Source organism: Microtus pennsylvanicus, chromosome 10 (assembly GCF_037038515.1).
Source record: "Microtus pennsylvanicus isolate mMicPen1 chromosome 10, mMicPen1.hap1, whole genome shotgun sequence".
Lineage (NCBI taxonomy): Eukaryota > Metazoa > Chordata > Mammalia > Rodentia > Cricetidae > Microtus > Microtus pennsylvanicus.
In genome coordinates, this window is record NC_134588.1 from 35,154,612 (window position 1) to 35,179,490 (window position 24,879).

Here is a 24,879-nt window from a genome sequence, read left to right on the forward strand (position 1 = left end):
AATTCCTCTAACTCCACTTAAAAGGAGAAAAAATAAACCTTGTTTTGCATTCTGGATTTGACTGGATTCCGGTGGTGTCTCTCTGGGGGCGTCTCAGCTTGGGCATAATATTTGGTGAGCTGGCCGGGACTCCAGCCGGGGCCCTCGAAGGTCTAGAGGTTTATTTTAATACCGGTAAGATATATGTATGTATGTGCTGATTGTTCGGCCTAGAAAAAGAGAGGCTCGCTAGGAGGCAAAACTTTCTGGGAGAGAGAGCTGACTCTAGACTAGAGAGCTGACTCACTAGCAGGAGACATTGTCTGAGAGAGAGCTGACTGGCTAGTCCGAGTGATAACCAGGCTCTCACTAAGGGACAGACGTGTCAGGACAGTAATCTTGGTAGGAGAAAGAGACATCTCGATCCCGCTGAGGTTATTATAGCTAGTTAGAATCTGGCTGCTGCAGAGGTTGAGGAGAGTCTGGCTGAAGCAAACCTCAAAATAGCTGAAGTGAGGTTTCAGCAAACTCCTACAGGGAGCAATCAAGAACCTCTGGTGGAGGTCCGGTTCCAGTTCAGGAGTGTTTTGGGGGCTTCTTCCCTTGCCAAGAGAAGAGGAGGTATCTTGTTCTTTGTCTCAGGACATTGTCAAAGTCTGGATTTGTTTTTTGTTTGTCCTAATTAGCATACGTGTTTTTGTTGCTGTTTGTTTTAAGTAATTTCACCTCTCCCTCTGTTATCATGGGAAACACCCCCTCTACCCCCTGAAATTCCTGGAAGCCTGGTTGTCTGATTGTTATCTAAATGAGACAGAGCTTAACTGTGGGGATAGGAAAGGGAGCACGAGAGGAAAGCCAAACCATGAGACTGCGGGAAGTGCAATGTGGCAGAGGACCTGGGACTAGGTGGTGGCAAACTCCGTGCAAGCTGAATGCACAGCCCTGGGGTCCCTCTGGGGATGTTGAATCGGGCAGGGCTCCAAGGCCATGGAGCAGAGGTGCCAGGGATGAAATAGATGGCAAATGGCAAAATTGTCCTGCACCCTGCTGAGGGCAGAGGGCAGGGGCGAGGCGCGCAGATTGGAACAGTCCAGGCAGGAGGAGAAAACAGCATGGGCCCAAGAAGCACCACAGTCCCAGGGCACAGTTGGGCCTTACCGGGAGCCTACCGGGAACAGTCAGGGACCTGAGCATTTTCCTCCATGTCTTGCTCTGCAAGCCCTGTCTCAGCATCTTGAGGGCTCGGCAGATCTCTTTGGGCAGGAGGGAGGGACCTGCATGCCTGTTCATAGGGAATTGACTGCTTACAATCGAAAAACTGCGCAAATGTAAAACAGAGAATCTGAGATTATGGACAGAGAAAACTAAAGAAAATTTTTTTTTAGGAACATCGGCAGATAGCCAAGGACACTCTTGTGCCCACCACTGCGGCCTTCCTTTTTTTCTTTCCTAAGCTAAGTTTTTCTTCCTTGTGATAACATTCAAGGTCTCTTCAGCTGGCCAGCACTTTCCCATCTTAATCCGTTTCTAGCCTGATACTGCTTATAAGAAATGTTAAATTATACTAACCTGTATACTTTATAAAGCGTTGATTTAAAAGTAAATGTTAAAGATGCATTATGTTTGGGAAAAATATGCTTTTATTTCCACAGGAAAAGAAAAATATATGGGCTTTAGTCATTTATGTCCAATGGGTTACACTTATCATCTTTGATTAAGATGTATACATTTTTGCTTTTGTTTTAAATATTTTATTTATGCCATGTTCTGCTGGACAAAATTACAGAAAAAGACTTTGATGGAAATTTGTATAATGTCTAAAAAATGAGAGGAAAGGCAAAAAAGTTTTTGATGGAAGTTTTTATGTTGTCTGAAAAGCAAAAAATTGCAGAAGGTATAAAAAAGTTATAAAAGGCCAGAGGATGTGAACTGTTTGCTATGGTTTCTCATAGTTTCTCATACCTACAAATACTAAATTTAAAAAGGAAGACATCAAAATAAGCTAAATGTTTAACATACTAGGTTATTTATGGCTTTAAAAAGTCTTGTAAAAGGGTCATGTCAAGATTGCCAGGCAAAATCTGGGAGCTTGGGGGTGGGGGTAGGGGTAGGGTGGGGGTAAGGGAAGATGGGGAGAGAAAAGTGAGAAGGGGAGGATGGGGAGAGCTTGGGGGAATGAGATGGTTGGGATGGAGGAAGGTTGGATATGGGAGCAGGGAAGTATATATCTTAAGTAAGGGAGCCATTTTAGGGTTGGCAAGAGACTTGACTCCAGAGGTGTTCCCAGGTGTCCATGGAGATGTCCCCAGCTAGTTCCTTGGGAAGCTGAGGAGAGGGCACCTGAAATGGCCCTATCCTATAGCCACACTGATGAATATCTTGCATATCACCATAGAACCTTCATCTGGCGACGGATGGAGATAGAGACAAGGACCCACTTTGGAGCACTGGACCGAGCTACCGAGGTCCAAATGAGGAACAGAAGGAGGGAGAATATGAGCAAGGAAGTCAGGACTGCGAGGGGTGCGTCCACCCACTGAGACGATGGGGCTGATCTAATGGGAGCTCACCAAGGCCAGCTGGACTGGGACTGATGGAGCATGTGATCAAACTGGACTCTCTGAAGGTGGCTGACAATGAGGGCTGACTGAGAAGCCAAGTACAATGGCACTGGGTTTTGATCCTACTGCATGTACTGGCTTTGTGGGAGCCTAGTCTGTTTGGATGCTCACCTTACTAGACCTGGATGGAGAGGGGAGGGCCTTGGACTTCCCACAGGGCAGGAAACCCTGACTGCTCTCTGGACTAGAGAGAGAGGGAGGGGGAGAGATATTAAGGGGAGAGGGAGGGAATGGAAGGAGGGGAGGAGGTAGAAATTTTTAATAATAATAAAAAAAAATAAAATAAAGGGTCATGTCAATATCTTGAGAAAATTATGTAGACTTGTTTTGTTGAAAAGTTTGCCTATGGTAATTGAAAGTATTGTACTTGTTCTCTGAGCTCTCTGGTCACTAGGTTCAGGTTAGCAGGAATTTGGTTGTCTTTTTGATATAGATAATGTTAAAACTGTTTTATGCTGTTCTTTTTTGAAAAGCTGCACCTCAATGCTTTGTACTTTGCTCTGTCAGTTAAACCTTGTAATTCAAGAGTCCTCAGATAAAGGACTAAAAGGGATCCCTGAGAACAACTGAGACTAGAGTCCCAAAGAAAGAACAGTTGCAAGGATGGACCTTAACAGTTTTAGAAACACCAATGCCAGGATATAGTCACCAGAAGTGTCAGCTACAATAAAATAAAATAGATTATGAGACATATGTGCTTGCAAATGTTTTTATATTGTTAATGTTTAGATTTTAGCCTCATTGTCTTTGCTAACTTTGTTAAGTTTAAGCTATTTGGATAAACTGAATGTTATATACTAAAAGGAACTAATGGCTCTTCCATTAATATATGGCAATATAATACAAATTTATTCTGTTTTTTTTTTACACCCAGAAAGGCTAATTTGGTTTCTGTGTTACCTTCAATGTAAAATCATTAATTTAAAGGTTAAATCTGATAACATATGATATAAAGTCCTGGCCTTATTAAAGATGCAAAGACTGTTAGAAATACAAGTTATGAATCAGTTAACCTTAAAGTACTGATATAATTACAGAGATATGCCTTAGTTAGTCCCCTGTATATGTTTTTAAAGTCAAACTTAAAACAAGTAATTAATAGTAAAGTTTGTCTGATCAGATATACCTGGGAAGCCCTAAATACTTCAGAGATCTATGAAATAAGACATTTAAAATAGTGATTTAAAAGCTTATTTCAGACAGAGACTCCCAGATCCTAGCAGTGACCCAAAGTCTCCAGAGAAGATTATGAGGCACCACAATGGCTCTACCTGGATAATGATGACACTGACCACTGGACAAGATGCCCCAATGCACCACCTGCTGCCAGGATCCAGCCCAGACTATGGACACTGGAGAATTGATCGCACCACTTTTACCTAGACAAAATAAGGTCAGTCTTTTCCATGTCCCTCTTCAACAGGAACCTCTCATCTTTTGGGCCTGGTAAAGCTGTTGTTCTGGTACTTCAACAGCCTTCAATGCTGTGGAGACCTGGGTACGACTGTACATGGTCTGATCTCTGTTTTTTTTTCAATAGTTTTGAAAGCTGTTTGGTCTGTATTTAAATATAATTTATTTATCCTTCTGAGATCTCTGACAGTATTTATGGCTGGGCTAGCTATGGCTTTGTTAATTTGGCAGCATCAAATTTTAAGATATAAATTAATTAAAATATGACTTCTTACTGTTTGGATCACAAGTTCAAAATTTTAAATTTCTTTTAGTTGTCTACGCACTTATAACCCAAATCTATGTTTTTGTTAGATCTCAAAGGTATGAGTTTATTTTTGCTGTTTTATATCTGTTATTTGGTTTTTTCTATAATATAAATTTTAATATGGGCCTAAAAGTTTCAAATGTATTAAACTTCTGTTCCTAGTTTGAATTTGTCTCTACAAGTTTCCCCTTGGTTGATAGATACAACCAAGCATTAATTACTGACTACAGTCTGCTCCAAATGACTGTGGATCCTGGACTTGCTGAAAACTGATACGGACTAGTTTGGCCTGTGTGAATGCTCCCTGGCTCTTCAACAGTTCACAAACCAGATGTTCCTAATAAATTCCCCATTGCCTAAATTTTCTCTTTGTTTTTGACTAGCATTTCCCCTCTGTTAACTCTTGACAATGATGCCCCAAGTCAGCTGGAAACAGTTAAAAGAATACATTGTCCTATAATCCCTGTTTGAGACACTAAGTCAAAAGGGAACTTCCTTACATAGAAAGACTCTGCAGTTTTTGGAGAGAAATTCTGTTTTTACATTTACTATTCAGAAATTATAAGAGATAATTTGGCCAAAGTTAGGAAAAGATTGGCTAAGCAGAGAAAAAATTAGACCCTTCCCAAGGATGGTTTGAGTCCTGGTTTTCATAGTCCCCCTGGCTAACAATGTTGATAGCTGGGCTAATGGAGCTCATAATAATACTCATGCTACTGTTAACTTTTGGACCATGCATCGTAAATACCCCTCTCGACCCTTTCAATATCAGGGAAGAATGGTATGTTGCCCCTGCTTGGCCCTAAGGGAAACCAAAATTGGTCCCCCAAGTTACAAGAGAAGGGAGAAATGTAAGGACATGGAAAATTTTAAGAGACTTTGCTCAATCAGTAGTTGGTAAAGACATTGGGTTCAAGAAATTTTGAAACATCAAGAGATAGTTGAAAACAGGTACCTCTGCAAAAATGTTCCTAGCAGCTAGCCATCTGTCAACATCCAGCTTTGTGGTCTAGACAGAAGCAGGAGTAACTGCTGGGGGTGGAGGGTGGGTGGCATGCACAGAAGCAGAAGAAGCCTTTAAAGGAGGAAGGGGGTATGCAGAAGTAGCCCACATCCTTGGTTTAGCAAGACCAATCGCCTTGACACAATATGTGTCAACCCGAAATGAGAAATGGGAGCTCTCCCTACTGCACTACTGGACAGCTCCCAGCTAGCTGGAAAGAATAAACCTTGCTTTGCATTCTGGATTTAACTGGATTCCGGTGGTGTCTCCTTGGGGTCTCAAATTGGGCATAACACTCTTGTTATTGCATTTGTGGCTGTTGGTCTTCTTTGGGGGCTTCTTTCAGACCCTAAAATTTCCTAAGTATGTCCAAAGATAAAACCTCAGCCAATTGAAAATACACTAATGTAACAGCTGCTTGATTAATCAATTATGTCTGAGATGATTAAACCATCTCTGAAGTTCCTCTATCTATTCTTAAAATGACCCAGCATGTTCCTCTCAGGATTGCCACCATTTTGTATAGGTGAATGACTCCACATGCATGCTGAAATATTAATAAATGCTTTTGCTCTTGCGTACTACTCAAGTCTGGGGTCTCCTTCAGTGCTTCCTCAGACCAAACAATCCTAACATGGGGTTCCTATGTGCCTTGTCTGTCTCCTCTCTCTCCAGAGGTGGTCCTTTGTCCTGAATCAATACTTTTCCTTTCACTTTCAATTTTTTTCTCTTCCAAATTGTCCATCTCTTCCCTTTCTACTTTTCAAATTTGCATGATATGTCATACTTCAAATTATAATTTTGATAGTGGAGAACTAGTTTAAATAACTAAGAGCATGCCTTTATGATAATGAAACAATTATACTTTAATCAGAGATACTTGGTATACACATGCCATATAAAGGAATTATTAATTTAATATAATTAATTTTGTTTATTGTGTGTTTAACACAACTCAATATGTCCAACATGTCCTCCAACTTAAAACCTCTTGCAGAGTCATAAGAATCACAAGAATGAGATATCTATACCTGATGAATACATTATTTTAAAAACAGATTAAAAGGCTGCTGAGATGGCTCAGTCAGTGAGAGGGCCTGCCTCCCAGCTTGGTGACAGGAGTTCAATGCCTGAAATTCACATGATGAAAAGAAAGATGAAAATAAGTTCTCTGATATCTTTATGTGTAACGTGATATGCACACGTCCACAGACATGCACATGCACTCACTGTGCACATACAGGAAACATAATTGAATGCAATGAAATAATAAATACAAATATGATCATCTGTCAGGCCGTGGTGGCACACACCTTTAATCCCAGTACTCAGGAGGCAGAGGCAGGCAGATCTTTGTGAGTTTGAGGCCAGCCTGGTCTAAAGAGCTAGTTCCAGGACAGGCTCAAAGCTACAGAGAAACCCTGTCTTGAAAAAAAAGAAAAAAAACTCAAAAACGTCCTTTCTCTGAGTTTACATTAATTGGACGGAATATTCTAGGAAGTTAATTTTTTATATAACACATAAATAATTTTGTTTTTTAAAAAAATTTAGAGACAATAGTACTCACCAAAACATGAGGGCCTATCAGACCATCCGTAATAATTACATATTATGGATCCTTTGGTATCTTTATGTCTGTTCTCATATCCAGCATGGCATTCATAGTCTAATTTGTCATTGAGTTTAAACCATATGCTATTGTTTTTAGTCCCAGCATTCTCAAATACAGGCCTATCACAAGACTCTAATGCAAAATAAAATGGGAGATTTCATTTTTCAGTGTTAATGGACAAACTGAGCAATTCTCATGAGAGCTATAGTGGTCCCAGGTTAATCTATGATAGCAATTAAATACTGTATAAAAATACCCTTAGAAGACCAACAAGAAATCATTTTCTTGAAAGAGTTACTAAATAAAAAGTACACCACTATTAGCATTTACTTCCTCAGTTAAGTTTCATAAAACTTTACTTTAAAAATAATTTTTCAGCTAATTTTTATTGTATTTATCACATACTGGAAATAAATAGATAAGAGCAGATGTATTTAGTTTTAGGGAAGTGTAATAGCATTTTGCAAATAAAGTCCAATATTTAGTAGTTTATATGCAACCTAGTTTAGAAAAGTAGATTAGTTAAATTTTAAAAAGGTGCCTTTTCTGTATTGTTTCAAAGTTTTTTTCTTTTATAATAAGAAAATCCAAAAAGACTTGTTAATTATAATTTAATACACATGAGTACATGGGCAAAATTCAATAGTTTTTCTTTAAATAGATCCTGTAAAAGTACAATAAGTGAAAACTAGAAATTAAGAAAGCAGTAAGTATCTTGAATCACTTTATCATTTAAGTTATGAATAGTTCTTGAAAAAAAGAGCACTGGCTAGCTTTCTGATAAGTAAAACAAACTGAACTAATTATTAGTAAAAAAAAAAACCTTCATTAACTGTAAGTCTTAAAATGCCAAAATTGCTTCTACATGGAAACATTTCTTTCTTTCCAATATTGAGAAATTTGGAAAGTATTTCTAAGATGGAGACTTTCTGAAATGAACTTTAATTGATAGAGTCAAATACATATTATACGGTTATCACATATTCTGAAATTTAAAACACAGATATATATCTTCACCTAAAACTTTACCTTTATATCTAGGAGCAATGGCTTTGATAAGGAAGGCAGAACATCTTTAATAAGGCAGCTGGTCAAAGCATCCTTTACTATATTTAAAACTAGAGGGTATGTAAAGCAATGGAAAGGATAATGAGCTGAAAATGCAAGAATGAGTCCAAAAAGAAAAGAAAATAGTAAAATAATTTTCTTGAAGTTTAAAATTCAACTTTCAAATAAAATAACATCAGTTATCTCAATAAATAATAAAGTTAAACTCATATATCTCTAGTATAATGGCAGCAATATAATGAGGTACTCACTAAAGCATGCGGGTTGAGCTGACCATCCATTTTGAAGGCACGTAACTGTTCCTGATGTTTCTCCATTTGCTGTTACATACCCCTGTTTGCACCTAAACTGTGTTTTTCTATTTATGTCATATGTAAGATCAGACTCAGAAAGAAATCCATTCTGAATTTCTATATTTGACTTTAAACATTTATCTAAAAAGAAAAGAAGTAAGAAAAAGTCAAGTGTGTCCTCAGTAACATAAGGGTTCACAATACAAAAATATATTAAAATAGTCATTACTCACTTATACATGAAGACTTGAAATCAAAACCATTCACATTGCTGAAGCCAGAAGATTGAAAGATATGAAATATCTTGTTTGAAGCTTCTCTAAAATAGGTATTTAAATCACTCATAATTCCACCTTAAAACAAAAATGTGTTAAAAGTTTTTGTCCAAGGGAATCCACAGTCCTACAGAAAGTCAGAGCTCTGTACAATATTTTTTTCTTGTACTTTCTTTAAACTTGAGAATAATTGGCTCTCTTAGGGACTTAAACTTATCCCAACTAGGGTTCCTAAGGTTGAGTGATAACACTGGAAAATTGATCTACACAGTTGCTACAGATTTCAATGTCAAATATTTGAAATACTTTTGTAACTTCATGTCTAAAATACAATGGATTCAATATTTGAAGAATATCATGAGAAACAAAATTATTTACTCTTCTTACAAGAGATTTGTCTCCTCAAGTCTTAAATAACTGAACTTGCAGGTGTAAAAGTAAATATTTTAATTCCACATTTCTTTTCAGCTGAATATTTCATTGTGAAATGTACCAGGTAAAAATATATTCAATGAAAAAATTAATTTAAAAAGATACTATAAAAGTATATTTCCAGTTACTAGATATCTTCCTAGTACACATATTTGTTTCTATACAGATAAGTATGAAATCAAAGAAGAAAATTTTAAATATTTTTTGTAAATGACAATTAAAACATTAGCTAATATATTGGGAGGTATCAATAAATAGCGAAGAAGCAGAAACTTCATCAAACAATTAGAAAATATTAAAAAATAAAATCCAGTAAGGAATAAATGTTTTCACATCGTTAACTTGGAAAAGTAAATAAATACTAACAAAGCACAAATTGAAGAAACTGAAAAAAGTGAACAGAGTTCATGTAGAAGACAAATGAGGAAAAGGTAATGAAGTTGTGATTTTTTTAGAGGAATGTAATAAAATTGTAAAGAAAAGAAGAACAGAGTGCCAGCTACAAACAAGAAGGGAACAGAGAAATATATTGAAAATTACCAATGCCTGCTAGTAGGAGAAAAAGAACACAAGATTAGAATTCCAGAGTAGCAATAGATTAATGAGCTCTATTATCATTATCAAGGGCTGTATGTGTGGAGGAATTTTCAAAAAATAGCAGTGAGAAAGATTCTGACCTTCAAAAAAAAGCAATAAAAAACTAAAGAAAAATGGGTATTTTACTGAATTTCAGAACCAAAAATCAGTCTTTTCAAAGCAATTGAAGGCTCTGGACCTGTGATGTAAAAAAGCAGAAAAGAGTAAACAGCAGATCATCATCACCATCCTCTAGCTTCTTTGGCCAGATGCCAGCATACTACAACACAGTACAAGACTCTGTGACAAAAGAACAGAAGAAAAACGCCCACAGATTTTAAGGTCAGAGGTTCCCAGAATGCCAGCCATGTGAGATATTCAAATAGGAAAAGTGGAACAGCTCCATTTGATTATCTAAATACCTTAGTAAAATTCCGGAAGAAGTTTATCAATACTCTGAACACACTAGCTGGAAAGAAAAAGCTCCTAAACCAGTCTAAATAAATTTCAAAGGGAACAAAGTGATCAATCAAATTCAGCTTCCACTTATGCAGATTTCCTTCGCAGCAAGTGTTTTAAACCAGATACTGCTTCTTTATTCCAAAGATTGTGGTGGATGTGAGGGAAAATACACTGTGGCAACATTTTATTTTCCCAACAAAAATTTCCAGAAAACCTTTGACAATTTTTAACACATGTGTCAATGAATAAACCACATAAGCAAATTGTGGGAGAGCAATAAAGGCCATGGAGGAAGCTGGCTTCACAGAGCATACACATAGAAAAGGAAAGTCGCCCCTATCCATTACCCCAGATTCTCTTAACACATTAGAAAAAGAAGAAATTAAAGTTAAAGTGAGTAGAAATGTGTTTTTGTGTGTAGGGAGCTGTCACATCCTGAACTGAAACAATGAAGCAGAAAAGTAAAAGGAATAATGTTTGTAATACTCAAACACATTCATATGTAAAATAAACTTTAAACATTGATACTACAAAAATTCTTAAATTAATAACATTTAAACAGATTTATCAGAGAAAAGTAGAGACAGCACCAATATCAGGAATGATTGGAAATATATCTTTTTTTTAAACCTATTTTTAAAAGAACAGACAGAGAAGATTATGGATGTTCATGTCAATTAATTTGACAAGTTAAAACTTAATGGAGTTTATAGACTATACAACTCACTCAAGAAAAATATTAAGATGGATATAGTTGCTTCAATATGAAAAATATGTACTAGCTAAACATTTACAGAATAACACAGGACCTTCTGCTGCACACAACGGAATAGTGCTTTAAGGAATCAAAGATCTAATTACACAGGTATAACATAATCATTAATAGGAAAATTAAGTGATTCTGTATCAATTGTCTCTAATTGTACTCCAGAAAAGCGTTTTACATTCATGACCAAACACAATGTAGAAGTCACATGGCAAAAGACCACAGCAGCAAAATATTCAAAATGTAAAATGATACAGATATTTTAAACCTAATATAAATATTAGAAGTGTGTTAATTAACAGAAATGTCATACTTCTCAAATAATAAGTTTCGACAACCTATGCTTTTGCTGTTATACATTTGAGTGATTCAAATTACATTGTTCAGAAAGAAAAGAATTGAAGGTCTAATATTACAGTAGTCACTAAAGATCATTTGATTTTGGGGAACGTAAAAGTATACATAATAGTGGAAGAGAACAGGAAGTCAGTAACTGCACACACATAGGATAAGTACATACTTAGGAATAATTAATATCAATTTTGTAGTAGAAAATGACCTTTTAACAAATAAAATATTAATATTTTGGCATTCAAATACAAAATAATAAGTTTAAGATTTTTTCTCACACTCATATAAAATTATCATAAATATTGATCATGTGCCTAAAGGGAAAATCTAAACTTCTAGTAAAGCATCTGCTTTTGACTTAGGCAATGACATTTTAGATGACAGAAAAAGAATAAATATTGACAATTTTTTGATATTTGAATAATATCAATGTTATAGCAATTTACCTGGATAGGACTTTTATAAAGTGAAAAGTCACAGAAATATTAAGAATCATTGTTTTCATATAGATCAGCACTATTAACAAAGACACTAGAAAAAATCCATAAAATTAAAAATATGAGCAAAACCAGCATGGTGGAAAAGCTATCAAATAACTCAGTAGAATTTTTTCTTTATTATTATTATTTGTTTATTTTTTTTAGTTGTTGAAAAAAAATTTCTGCCTCCTCCCCGTTTCCCATTTCCTTTCCCCTCCTCCCACACATTGCCCCCTTTCCCCACTCCCCTCCCCCTCTCCCCCCACTCCATTTCCCCTCCCTCTCAAGAATGAAGAGCAGTCCAGATTCCCTGCCCTGCAGGAAGTTCAAGATCCTCCCACTTCTATCCAGGTCCAGGAAGGTGAGCATCCAAACAGGCTAGGCTCCCACAAAGCCAGTTCATGTATTAGGATCGAAACCTAGTGCCATTGTCCTTGACTTCTCAATGGGAAGTAGACAAGACTCCCGGGAAAAAACTCAGTAGAACTTTTAAGCAGGTCATTAACATTATTCATATAAAATTTTAAATCAGTGAAGATAAAATTTCTTAGAGATTAAATACATAATGAACAGTATCAAAAAATAATGCTAGCAAAAGTATCTCATCAGCAAAATAGTACAACAGAGCACAGTTGACAAACATTCAAAAACTTTTAAATATATTGCATTAATAAATATGAAGAGTCAATATGCTTATGTAATTATTTCAAAATTTTTCTGAAAATTCAAGATGTCATTCAAATCTAACAAAGGTTGTTTAAAAGAAGTTGAAAATCTATATTAAATAAAGAATACATGCAAATCAAACTAACTTTTAGAATTCTTAATACTGCAGCAAACTAATTACAAGTGCATTTATTTAAAAATAATGAACTTAAAAATTAAAATTCTTGACTGAAAATTGACTTAGAATTATATTTTTAAAACGCAAATGATAATGAAAGGAATTCAAATTAGCACTATTATGTTTATCATTTTATAGACATTTATTTTGAAAATAAAGTATGACTTTACACAGTCATTTACAAGAACATAGAACATGAAGTAACTGTCAGTACAAACATATTAGCATAGAGATTAGAGAAAACATGAAAACCAGATAATACACAATACCTCAAAATTTCCTTCCCAGCTACACATCATGGAAAATTCAGCAACAATATCAGTACTTTAAAATGACATGTCACTATTTGAATATATGAATGATGTGTATAGCTGTTATTATATTTGTTATTTTTAAACTATATTTTTATAGTTCTTGTGATTGCAAAGTTTAGAGTACTATATATTAAACAAAAGTTTACTAAGTATTTTGTTTTAATGTCTGATATTTGTGTTTACTTTGCTATATACTTTCCAAGAATCCTAAGAATTAACTCATACACACTTGGAAAGAAATATTTGACACAGTTAATATACATGGGATGGGGAGTCAAGAGCATCTTGTGATCTCAGAGCCGGTTACTTACTGACACGGATGCATTTGGGTTCAGGAGACCAGCCGTTCTCTGTACACGTAATAGTGTCCTGATCATTTGGGAGACTGTAACCAGGGCAACACTCGACACTTACAGACTCGTCTTGTATGTACTTTCCTTTCTGTTGTAGAATTTCCCCATTCTCTATATGATAGATGCCACATAGCCCTAAGGACCATAAATGAACCATAAATATTAAATTAAAAAGAAACAACATTCATTTATTTTTTTAAAAAAGACTAAGGTTTATCTATAATAGTTAAATAAGAATGTGTGACATCAACAATAAAACCAATATCAAAAGTTTCAAGAAGTAGCACTTATCTTTAGATTTTATGAAGAAAACATGCAAGCAATGAAGATAATCTCATAGTCCTCATTTTTCACGTTCATTTCATGAAAAGCTGCTCACAAGACAGAAACTAGGTATTTTTATTCACAAATTTTTCTGTTTCTTATTTTTCTTATGAGAGACTTAACTGTAATTACATATGTGCTCTTCTCTTTCCATTCTTTGATAGAATTAAACATGATTTGATACAGACATTGACTTACTGCGGCATGGGACTGCTGGCTCCCACCCTTGTGCAGTGCAGTGAATACTGTCCCAGTATGTCCTTGAAGTAGGCAAAAATCCTCTGTTGCAGTAATATTCAAATGACTTTCCTGGAGCTACTGGGAAGGAGGGTTTGTGTTCCTTTTCATCATATAGACCTCCATTTTTGATTTGTGGAAAATCACAATGTTGACCTAGCAATAAAAACAAAAAGACAGAAAAACACTGATAAACCAGTTGACCAGTAAATTAGTTTCTATTAATTACAATAACTGCAAGTCTAGAGAGTGCTCAGAGAAGGAGACAAATAAAATCCATACTTTTGAGGTATATGAGGAGGTCTTTCCTCATGATTTCAGGTTATGCCTGACATGTCACCAGAGAAGTGGGTTAGGGGTATTTAATAATATCCAATGTGATAGCTGATTTTTTGTAATTTTTATCAGAACTGAAATCTAATTTGATTTAATCAAAGTGAACTCTTTTTATAACTTCATATTGAAGTACTATATATCTCTTTGTATTAATAAATTTATAAGTAATGTTTCATTAAATTTTTTCCTTCATACTATCATTTATAAATAATAAGTATACTTTTAATATCAGAAAAGTATTAACTTTTCTATGAAGTATGATTTTACTTCAGGGATCCTCATGCGGTATGTTAAAAGAATTTATTCAATACATGACAAAACACAGAAATCTCTTATAGCTTCCTTGTTCATTCACACACACTCATATTTTTACATAGTTTATAAGTTTAAATTCTTTTTATCTTGAGTGTTATTCTTTAAAATTTTAGAATTTTGCTTTTCATCCGACATCAAGAACTTAAATTAGCTCATTGAGATTTCTTTTTAAAGGGTTCTAAAAGGGGACATGATTTTAAATAGGGATATTTTAAACTTTTAGACACATTCCTGTGCCTCTTAGCTAATCTTCATTCTCATGTGGGCAGTTATAAATCTGTGTTTGTCCCTTTTATAAATAATTCCTCAAAACAAATCTAATATTCCTCAAAGTGAATGATCAGCAGAGGTAGTCAGTACTAAAGCTGCCCTGTATGAATATTACACTTTTCCAGATGCAGGTCGTGGCCCCTTCAGCAGTGATGTTTGGTCCATCATAGTTTTAAATTCAGGCTTCTCACAACATTGATTAATATATACTAATATATACTAATTTTTCACCTGTTTTAAATAAGTACTACACTGTTCATTTTATGATCTGTCCCAGGAACTCCTAATTTTTATTGTCAATTTCATCCTACTTCAGATTCAACATGACACACAAGATCAATTTGTAGACTCCTAAGGAAGGTTCAAGCTTATCATCTGCTGTATTTCTTCAGTTTTGAATTTTTTCTATTTTCCCTGGAGCAACAAACAATTTTATGAAAGAGATGAGTAATTGAGCAGGCCTGAGAAGAGAGTACTACACATTTTAAATAAAAAATGTATTTAATAAAACTACAATAAGATTTGTCATCTTTATTTTACTCAGTGAAACATGAGAAATTCTCCTTTGAGAAAACTCAAATTCAGATATGTTTAGGTCACAGACAATCCTGGTATTTTTGGGGAAGATCTATATTGTGGATCATGGGTTTGAGGTTCACTGAACTTCTTAGATTCCACAACTGTAATTGTAAACCTGCTCAAAAGCCTTTGGCAGGGATTTCATGAGATCTTGGGGGAACTTAATTCTGTTATTGTAATAAATTGACATGACACTGAACAATTTTATACATACATACATACATTATATATATACATACATTATATATATATGTTCATATCTTGGATAACCAACACTGTCAACATTAGTCAGAGAAGCTTATCTTTTCCAGTAAGTTGTGATGAATGTAGAGCCTTGTTAATGCCCAAGGTAGTGGGAGTAGTGAGAGTGAGCTCATCATTAAACAAGACACACATCTCTCAAAGGTTCAAGGACCATGTGGATGGAAGGGCACAAAGATTCTAAGAGCTAGAATTTAGTCATCATGGCTGTGAAATATCTTCAGGACTATTCAGAGGTGTTATAGTCACAAGCTACATCAATAGATCAACATCTACAGATGTCTGTACTGAGTCTATCAAGAATGACCCATGAACACCCAGGCATGAATAGAGTAAGCTCTGGGAACTCTGGTCCTACCTCTGAACAATCCCATCTGACTGATTCAGAAAACAAAAACACGGATGTCATTGATTTTTTTTTTTGTGTATTCCTACTAGTGTCTAAAGTAGCTTCCAAAATACAGTACAATTCAACTGTTACACATATGTCCTTCATTAAACTGTATGTACCATTTATCAGATCCCAAACTTGGGAATCTAGAGAAAAGACATGCAAATATGAGGTATTGTTGGTAAGGTTGGGATGTAAAAAAATAAGGGGATAGGATATCCAGAATATTTTAGAAATTTTCAAAAGAAATTAATTTAAAAATAAAATATTAAAAGATCATTAATTTCCCCTTACAATTCTCATATATCAATGATATTTCTTACTGTCAATAGCATCATTCTTTCTTATTATGGTTTGGATCTCATGTTTCCCAAAGTCTCACTTTAATGGAAACTTGGTTTTTCATTGCTGGTGATTTGGGGAGGGTGTGTAATGTTCAGAAGTTGCTAGCATGGTTAAAATAAGTCAGATCATTGGGGCTGTGCAATGAAGGGGTACTGGGACCTTGGTCATTATTTTATAGCTTTGTTTCCTGGTGGGCAGGAGGGAAGCAGCTTTGCTTTAGCACTCATTCCTTGACATAATGCTATGTCTGTCACGGGTGGGACTAGCTGACAATGAACCCAAGTCACCAAAGGCACCAAAACTTTAAATAAGGCCTTGTTCTAAGTTATTTCTTCAGTAATACTGACACAGAGACAGAAAGTGACTAAGAAGAGATCCTTGACCACTCTTTTTTCACTGTAGGGTTTGTTTGTTTGGCTGAAGGGATACCAGGCTTAGGTATTATATACATTAACCAATGTCTTCTAGACAGGAAGAAAGGAATATGCATTCAGATAGGCAAAAACCTGAAAAAAAAATGGCAGAAGTACACCAAAATAAAATGTCTTGACTCAATTGACATTGATGCACGTGTTTTAAGAAGCCATTGAAATCCTTCAAAACAAATGTCTCCAATGAAGGTAGTATAATTTCCCTCTTCGTATATAAGTTAGTCTCAGAATATAAAGAACTACCATGTCCAAAACAATTGTGAGTATATCATAAATGGGTTCTGGGCCTCCGGGATCTCTTGGTTTAGTGACTCTCTAATAAGTTAGGTGATATCAAGCAATCTATGCGGAGGTTAATATGTAAGGAACTGAAGCCTCCTGTCAAAGCCATGTGAGGGTGACATGTTGAACATACAGCCTAATGCCCAGCCAAGGCTCCTGGTGACTGACAGCCATGGCAGTCTCTGACAGCACCACACTGATGCAAATAAAGTACCCAATCATCTTCAAATATGGCCCATAGAAATGGGGAGACAACAAAAGTTTGTTATAAAGCAAATTCTGAAAATATTTCTGATTGATACTACAATGCAAATAAATAACTAAAATTAAATATTGTATGTCATTCTTTCCCAATAATTTACTGAAAATTTATGTAAATGTTTCTTAATTTAAAAATGTACATAAGTACATATACAGAAATTCGAGTAGCAGTAAATTATGAATTTAAGTTTTCTAAAAATGTGTTTTGAATACTATTTAAAATCTTAAATTTTAATGTTACTTAAAACTTAAATGTTACTTAAAGGAAAAACGAGGTAGGCTGCCTACAGATCTTATTTCTCTGTTCCACCTGATAAAAATTTCCTAGCCTCATTCCCAGCTCTGCAACAGAACACCTGTGGCAGCCTTTTGTGTCCTATCTCAACTTCTATCTCTTCTGTTTCCCACAGATCTTCCCCTTCTCTTTCCCCTCTCCACACTTTTCTTTCTTTTTCTAGTCTTCAATTTCAGAAGGAATCCCCCTGCTAAGCCAAGGTTCCTGTGAACATACCAGATGAATAGGACAGGATAATAAGCAAAACACAGCTATCACACTCTCAAAAATTCCTCCGAGGAAACACAAAGCAAGAAGCAAAACACCCATTCAACAAATATAAATATAGAAATCAGAACCTAGACTTATAATCACCCCAAAACGAGAGGCATAGATGCAAACATAAAATATAATTAATAGTCATGACTCTGCTAGAATGTGGCTATCTTACCATTAGAGACCCTGATTATTTCAATATAGCTGAAGCTCAAGAAACATATCTTATAACCTCCTGTATGAAAATAACATAGGTCTTTAAGGAAGAAATTGGTAAATCCTTTAAAGAAATCCAATAAAACACAAACGATTGGAGGGAATGAATAAATAACTTAAGGAATTCAAGAACACACAAACAAACAGTGGAAGGAAACAAAACTGCTCGAGGGATGAAAATGAAAATAGCATAAAAAGAAAACACAAATGGATGGAATTATGAAAAATGAAATTTTAGGAATTTGAACAGAAACAACCAAGGAAAGGTACTGATATCTCTCAGCATCAATGGACTCAATTTCTCAGTAAAACGACACAGATGATGATAATGGACTCAAAATCAGGATCCATTCTTTTGCTGCATACAAAAAGCACAACTCAACATCAAAGGTCAAGGGTTGGAAAAAGATATTTCAACCAAATGGTCCCAAGAAGCAAGCTGCTGTGGTCATTTTAATATCTAACAACATAGACTTCAAACCAACATTAATACAAAAAAATGGAGCACACTACATAGAAAAAATAATCTCCCTAGATGATATTTCAATTTTTGATATCTATTCCGCAAACAAAAGACACTCACTTTTGTAAAAGGAGTACTACTGCAGCTGAAATCACATTAATGACCTTTACACACTAAGAATAGAGGACGTACATATTCCACTCTCACCAATGGACAGGTCAACCAGACAAAACCTGAAGAGATAATACTGGACATAGCAGGCATTATAAATCAAATCTATTTAAAATAATTCAAGAACATTCCACCCCCACACAAAAGAAGATGCCTCCTTCCTAGTTCCTCATGCAACTTTCTCAAAAATTGACTACCTACTCAGAAACAAAGCAAGTTTCAATAGATAGAAGCAAAGTGAAATAATTGTATATATTCTATCGTGGACTAATGGTGAATATAGCAAGAACAGAAACAACATAAAACTTAGAGGTTCATGGGAACTGAACAACACTGCATTGAATGGTTACTGGGTCAAGAAAGAAATAAAAAGAGAAATTAATTACTTATTAGAATTTCATGAAAATGAATACACGACATATCCAAAATTATGGAATACATGAAAGCATTGCAAATGAAGAGTTCATAACAGTAAATGCCTCTACAAAAAATAGATAAATTTTATACTAGCAACTCAACAGCACATCTGAAAACTATAAAATTAAAAGAAATAAGCACACTCAAGAGGATAAAACAGCAAGAAATAATCAAAATGAGGGCTGAATTCAATAAAATGGAAACAAAAGGACAGTACAAAAATAAAATAAAACACCAGTTGGTTCTTCAAGAAAATTAATAAGATAGAGGAACCTTTATCCAAACTAACTAAAAGGCCTACAGAGAATGTCCAAATTAATGGAAATCAGAAAGGAAAGGGGGAACACAACAAAGGACTCCAAGAAAATTCATAGAATCACATAGACATATTTAAAAGCCTAAATTCTAAAAAAATTGGAAAAATCTAAAAGAAATGGTTAATTTTTCAAAAGCTACCACTTACTAAAGATAAATCAAGATCAAATAAACAGTTTAAATAGACTGACAACCCCTAAGCAAATAAACACCACCAAAAATATTAAGCTTAAAAAAAGAGGATGGTTTTAGATCATAATTCTACCAGGCTTTCAATGAAGAGTTCCAGTAGTCCTCAAATTATTTCATAAAAGAGAAATAAAAATAACATTGTCGAATACATTTCATGAGGCCAAAGTAACACTCATACCCAAACCACATGAAGACTCAGCAAAGAGAATTACAGGCCAAGTTCCCTTATATAAACATAGATATAAAACTATTAGATAAAATACTTGAAAACAGAATCCAATAATACATAAAAAAAATCATCCTCCATAATCAAGTAGACTCCATACAAGTGATACAGGGGTAGATCAACATAAGAAAATCAGTCAATATAACCCATCATATAAATAAACTGAAAGAAAAAAATAACTTACATGATCATCTCATTAGGTGCCAACAAAAACCTTGACAAAATAACGCACCCCTTCATGATAAAAGGACAATATATAAATACTATAAAGGAAATATGGTGCAAGACTATAGCCAAATGGGACACATATAAACACTATAAAGAAAATATGCTGAAGACTATAGCCAAAATAAAATTAAATGGAGAGAAACTCAAATAATTCCACTGAAATCAGGAACAAACAAGGTTGTACAATCTCTTTAAAGCTATTCTATATATTACTTAAAAGTATAGCTAAAACAATAAGACAAATGAAGGAGATCAAGGGGACATAAATTTGTAAGGAAAATTAAAAATATCTTTATTTGAGGATGATATGATAGTAAAAATAAAAAGTCCCCAGAATTCCACCAGGGAACTCCTACAGCTAATAAACACTTCCAGCAAGGTGATTGGATGCAGGATAAAATCTAAAACATTTGTAGTCCCCCCCTAAATAAAAATGAAAACTAGCTTGAGGAAGAAATAATGGAAACAGCATCCTTTACAATAACCTCTAATAAAATAAAATATGTTGGATTTTATACTAACCCAGCACATAGGAAAAAAATCTGTGTGATAAAAAAGTTAAAGTTTTTCAAGAAAGAAACTGAAGAAGATATCAGAACATGGAAAAATATCCCATATTCATGGATTGGTAGGATTAACCTTGTAAAAATGGACACCCTACCAAAGCAAGACACAGATTCAATACAACACCCATTAAAATTACAACACAATTCTTTATAGACCTTGAAATTACAGTCTCAAACTTCAGATGCAAGAACAAAAAACAGGAGAGCTAAAACAATCTTGAACAATAAAAGAACTGCTGGAGATATCACCATTCCTGATTTCAATGATTTCAAGTTGTACTGCAGGCAATAGTAATAAAAACCACATGGGACTGGCACAAAAATAGACACAAAGACTCAGCCATAAAACAACAAACCTATGGACACCTAAATTTTGAAGATTAAAATATGCACACACACACACACACAGTGTGAATGGGGAAGGGAGCTAAGAGAGAGGGAGAGAATTTGGGGAGAGACAGTTGAGGGATAAAGCATGTGAAGGGGATCCTAATAAGGTCTCCCTATAATGGGGACATACATAGTCTCAACTGGGCTTTCTCTTGTCATTAAACACGCTTCCAGTAGCGGGACTGGATTGCATCAAATTGAGTTGTTCATCAAGATGGTTCCATGGAAATCTCCAAAATTCTAGGCTTTTGCTAAAAATAATGGATTCTTCTTTGCACATTGAGAGTGGGCCTCCATGTCAGGATGACACCTACAAACTCACTGAACATGGAGAAGTTGAGCTGGTGTCTACATGGAGTGTTCACCTCTAGATTTTAGTGCTTTGGGTGCTGGAAGGTCCTCTGCAGGCTAACAAAATATAAATACTACCTGAGTCCAAAATCCTCTCATCTACAATCTATCCTGCCTGCTTAATGCTCTGGGGAAGTACTAGCACAGAACTTATGGTCATAGCCAACCAATGTCTTATTTGATCTAAGACCCCCTCTATAAGAAAGAATAAATACCAAACACTTCTTGAGTAACCAAGAACTAGAGATTAGATAGACCACAGACCACCTAAGGTAAAACCAAACACTACTGGTAAATAAATACGACAGACAGATAGGAAAGTGTAACATGAAGAGCCAGGCCTTCTTGTTGGGGTTTCTGTCCTGCCCGATACCCCACAGCCTGCAAGCCCCAAAGAAATAACACAGAGATCTCTATAAGTTATAAAGCTGATTGGCTTATTAGCTCTTTCCTCTCACTGGCTAACTCTCACATCTTGATTAACCCATTTTTCTGATCTATGTTAGCCATGTGGCTCAGTAACTTTTTCAGTGATTGCAGATCACATCCTGCTGCTTCGGTGGTCTGGACAGGAGTGGGATGAATCAGCTTCCTCCTTCCCAGAATTCTCCTGTTCTCATTACATCATTTCTACTTCCTGTCTGGTTTTCCCACCTATACTTTCTGCCTGGTCAGTCAGCGTTTATTTAAAACATGATTGACAGATTACAGGCAATTCTCCCACACCAGGAAGGACGGAAAGGAAGAAGGGAGGTAGAGGGAGGGAGGTAGGAAGTGAGGAAGTGAGAGGGGGAGAGAGGGAGGGAGGAAGAAAGGAAGGAAGGAAGGAAAGAAGGAAGGAAGGAAGGAAGAAGGTATTCTGCTATACTTGTAGACCAGTATTTTATCCAGTCATCATCCCATCTCTGTCAGCAGATGGGAACAAAGGCAGAGACTCACAGTCAGATATTAGGGGAGAGTCTAAATTGAGCTCTCCATCAAATCCTCTCCCACAAAGCCGAGAGAATCACATAGAAGAAGACGATGAAAGAATATACACAGAGGCAATGGAGGACACCAGGAGAACAAGACCCTGTATATTATTAATCAATCAAGGCTCATGTGAACTCACAGACACTGAAGCAGCAAGCACAGGGACTGTGCAGAGCTACAGCAGGTCCTCTGTGTATGTATTATAACTATTAGCTTTACATTTCTATGGGACTCTTGACTGTGACAAGTGAGTCTCTGACTATTGTACACGTTCTTGAGACTTTTTCCTTCCTATTGGGCTGAAATTATGGCTATGGAATATTAGTGCTATGGAAAAGAATTGTTTTTAATGATGCCTGCTACTTAATTTTACAATAAATACCCTGATGTTTAAATTAATGTGTTTGTAAAACCCAGAATCTTGGTTCCTAAATGTCAGATTCCTGGGATTTTTATTTATTATATCTGTAAAATTATTACTTTAATTGCTAGATTTATTTTACTTCTTAATTTTGTAACAATCCACCACTCTATTCTAAACTTTACCTTTTAAAGACAACAACCTGAGGTAAGTCCCACCTACAACTTGTATCTTTAAGATGCCATTTTACCACATGTGATAAAAATTAAAAAAAAACACTATAGCTTACAGAATAATAAAGAGCTTGCTTAGCTTGTCAGGAACACATATTTCCCTTGAGTATTTTTCTAATATTTAGAACACTTGTCTTAGTGAACTTGTGTAATCAATTACATTCCATTTTTTCATCATTTCAGCAACTAAGTTTTTGTACACTAGATGGTGCTAATACCCCACCAGCACTGCAGCAAAAACCTGGTGCTTCAAAATGTGAGCTCTCTGAAACTGAAAATGAAGATTCCCTCTGTTTTCAGGTGCTGCTGAGACCTTCTCCCTTCAAATGAACATGTTGTCTGCCCTTGTTTAGATTCTCAAAACAACATGTACCAGTAACTCGTGTTATAGATAAAATCGTTAACAATTTACCATATTTCTATAATGAGAGTTAGTCGTGTCTTATGATGGTGATAGACAACAGGATTTCTCAAGTTCCACTGAAAAATATTCTCAGAGTTCTAAATAGACTGTAACAAGTTATTTTTTATCATGTAGTCAATCTGTCAACAAAATATGCAAAAAATTTTCTTGAAATAGATGGGAAATTGTTAGCAAAATACAGCAGGTGTGTATTAAACAGGGAGCATAGCAATGCTTTCAAAAGGATAAAAACACTTTCAGGGGGATAATTCATCTTAAAACCCCCGAAAAGGGACACACCTTCTGTATTCAACCACCAGTGAAGGAGTGGACTCACTTTTTTTGTGCCTACATTTTTATTCAGTGTACAAGGAGCTGCGGGATGCTTCCCGCCACCCAGCTCCCAGCCTCCTGGCTAGCTTATGCCCCAAAATAACAACACACAAACTCTATTCATTTAAAGACTGCCTGGCCCATTATATCTAGCCTCTTCTTGGCTAACTCTCCTATCTTGCTTAACCCATATTTAGAAATCTGTGTAGCACCATGAGGTGGTGTCTTACTGGGAAAGATTCAGCATGTCTGACCTGCGTCCATCTTGGGCTGGAGCTTCATCACGTCTGACCAGAGAAGAGAGGCATGGTATCTGGCTCACTTCCCTTCTTCCCAGCATTCTATTCTGTCTACTCCACCTACCTAATTTTCTGACCTATCAGACCAAGCAGTTTTCTTTATTGATTAACCAATGAAACAACACATTGACAAATGACTTTCCCACATCATTATTCAGGTCAGTCTAAATAAAGTCTGATCCTATGTGTTTGCAGTAATGTAATTGACAATTTATGGTGTTTTTGAAAACTGCCTGTGCTGATTTTCTCCATACTTGTCTGAATTTGAAATATCCCTGTGTATAGGTTTCATTATCTGAAAACAGGACCATTTTTTACTTTATCTTGAGGGAGATAATTGTGTAATTTTGAAAGTTAAAAGCAAATATCTGATATTTATTAATTATGATTCACCAGTTTTTCATATTCAAATTTTAAAGAGGTAGTGTGCACACACAAACAAGGTACAATTCCCTGTTTCCAATGGCAATATGTCTCTTAATGATTGTTTGAAAAATTCTTGCAGAAATGAAACACGTAATAATGAATTGTCTTATTTTGTAAGACGTATCTCTTGTACCCACACTTTTGGTAGATTAAAGTCAAAGGAAACCTCTTTGTTCATTTACTATAGCTTCTTAAAATTTTAGAAAAAGAATAGATGGTATCACTTTTAAAATATTATCTATTAATAGATGGTAGACTATGATATAATGGAAAGCTACAAGTTCCTTAGAGAACTAAAACAAATAAATAGAAATATCAAAATAGGTATTTTCATTACATTTCCCTTCTGCCTTCTTATTGATATAAACATATATTAATTTTATGACTATATGGTGAGTCAAGGAGATTTTCTTAATTAAAAATATTCGGAGTAATTTATGAATAGTGGAAGGATATAGAGTTTGTTATATTTTGAACAAATAAATATTAGTTGCAATAAAATACTTTAGAAAACAAACTATAAAAATTTAGGTTCAAATGATACTTAAAAATTTGAAAATATAAATTTGTATTTCTAAAATATAAAG

The 24,879-nt window shown here is 35.2% G+C and overlaps 1 protein-coding gene across 3 annotated transcripts in view; it reads right to left on the minus strand.

The window, feature by feature from the left end:
* Positions 1–24,879, minus strand: part of LOC142858637 (complement factor H-like) — a 63,369-nt gene that overhangs the window by 28,621 nt on the left and 9,869 nt on the right. The window contains exons 2-7 of one of the 3 annotated variants that reach the window (XM_075988155.1): positions 13,671–13,865; positions 13,107–13,283; positions 8,530–8,649; positions 8,255–8,437; positions 7,965–8,053; positions 6,891–7,065 (exon numbers count right to left, since the gene is read on the minus strand). In XM_075988155.1, coding sequence (XP_075844270.1) covers positions 6,891–7,065; positions 7,965–8,053; positions 8,255–8,437; positions 8,530–8,649; positions 13,107–13,283; positions 13,671–13,865 — 939 coding nt within the window. Of the gene's footprint in view, positions 1–6,890; positions 7,068–7,964; positions 8,054–8,254; positions 8,438–8,529; positions 8,650–13,106; positions 13,284–13,670; positions 13,866–24,879 lie in introns of all 3 variants that reach the window. The other 2 variants (XM_075988156.1, XM_075988157.1) reach the window with 2 other exon arrangements.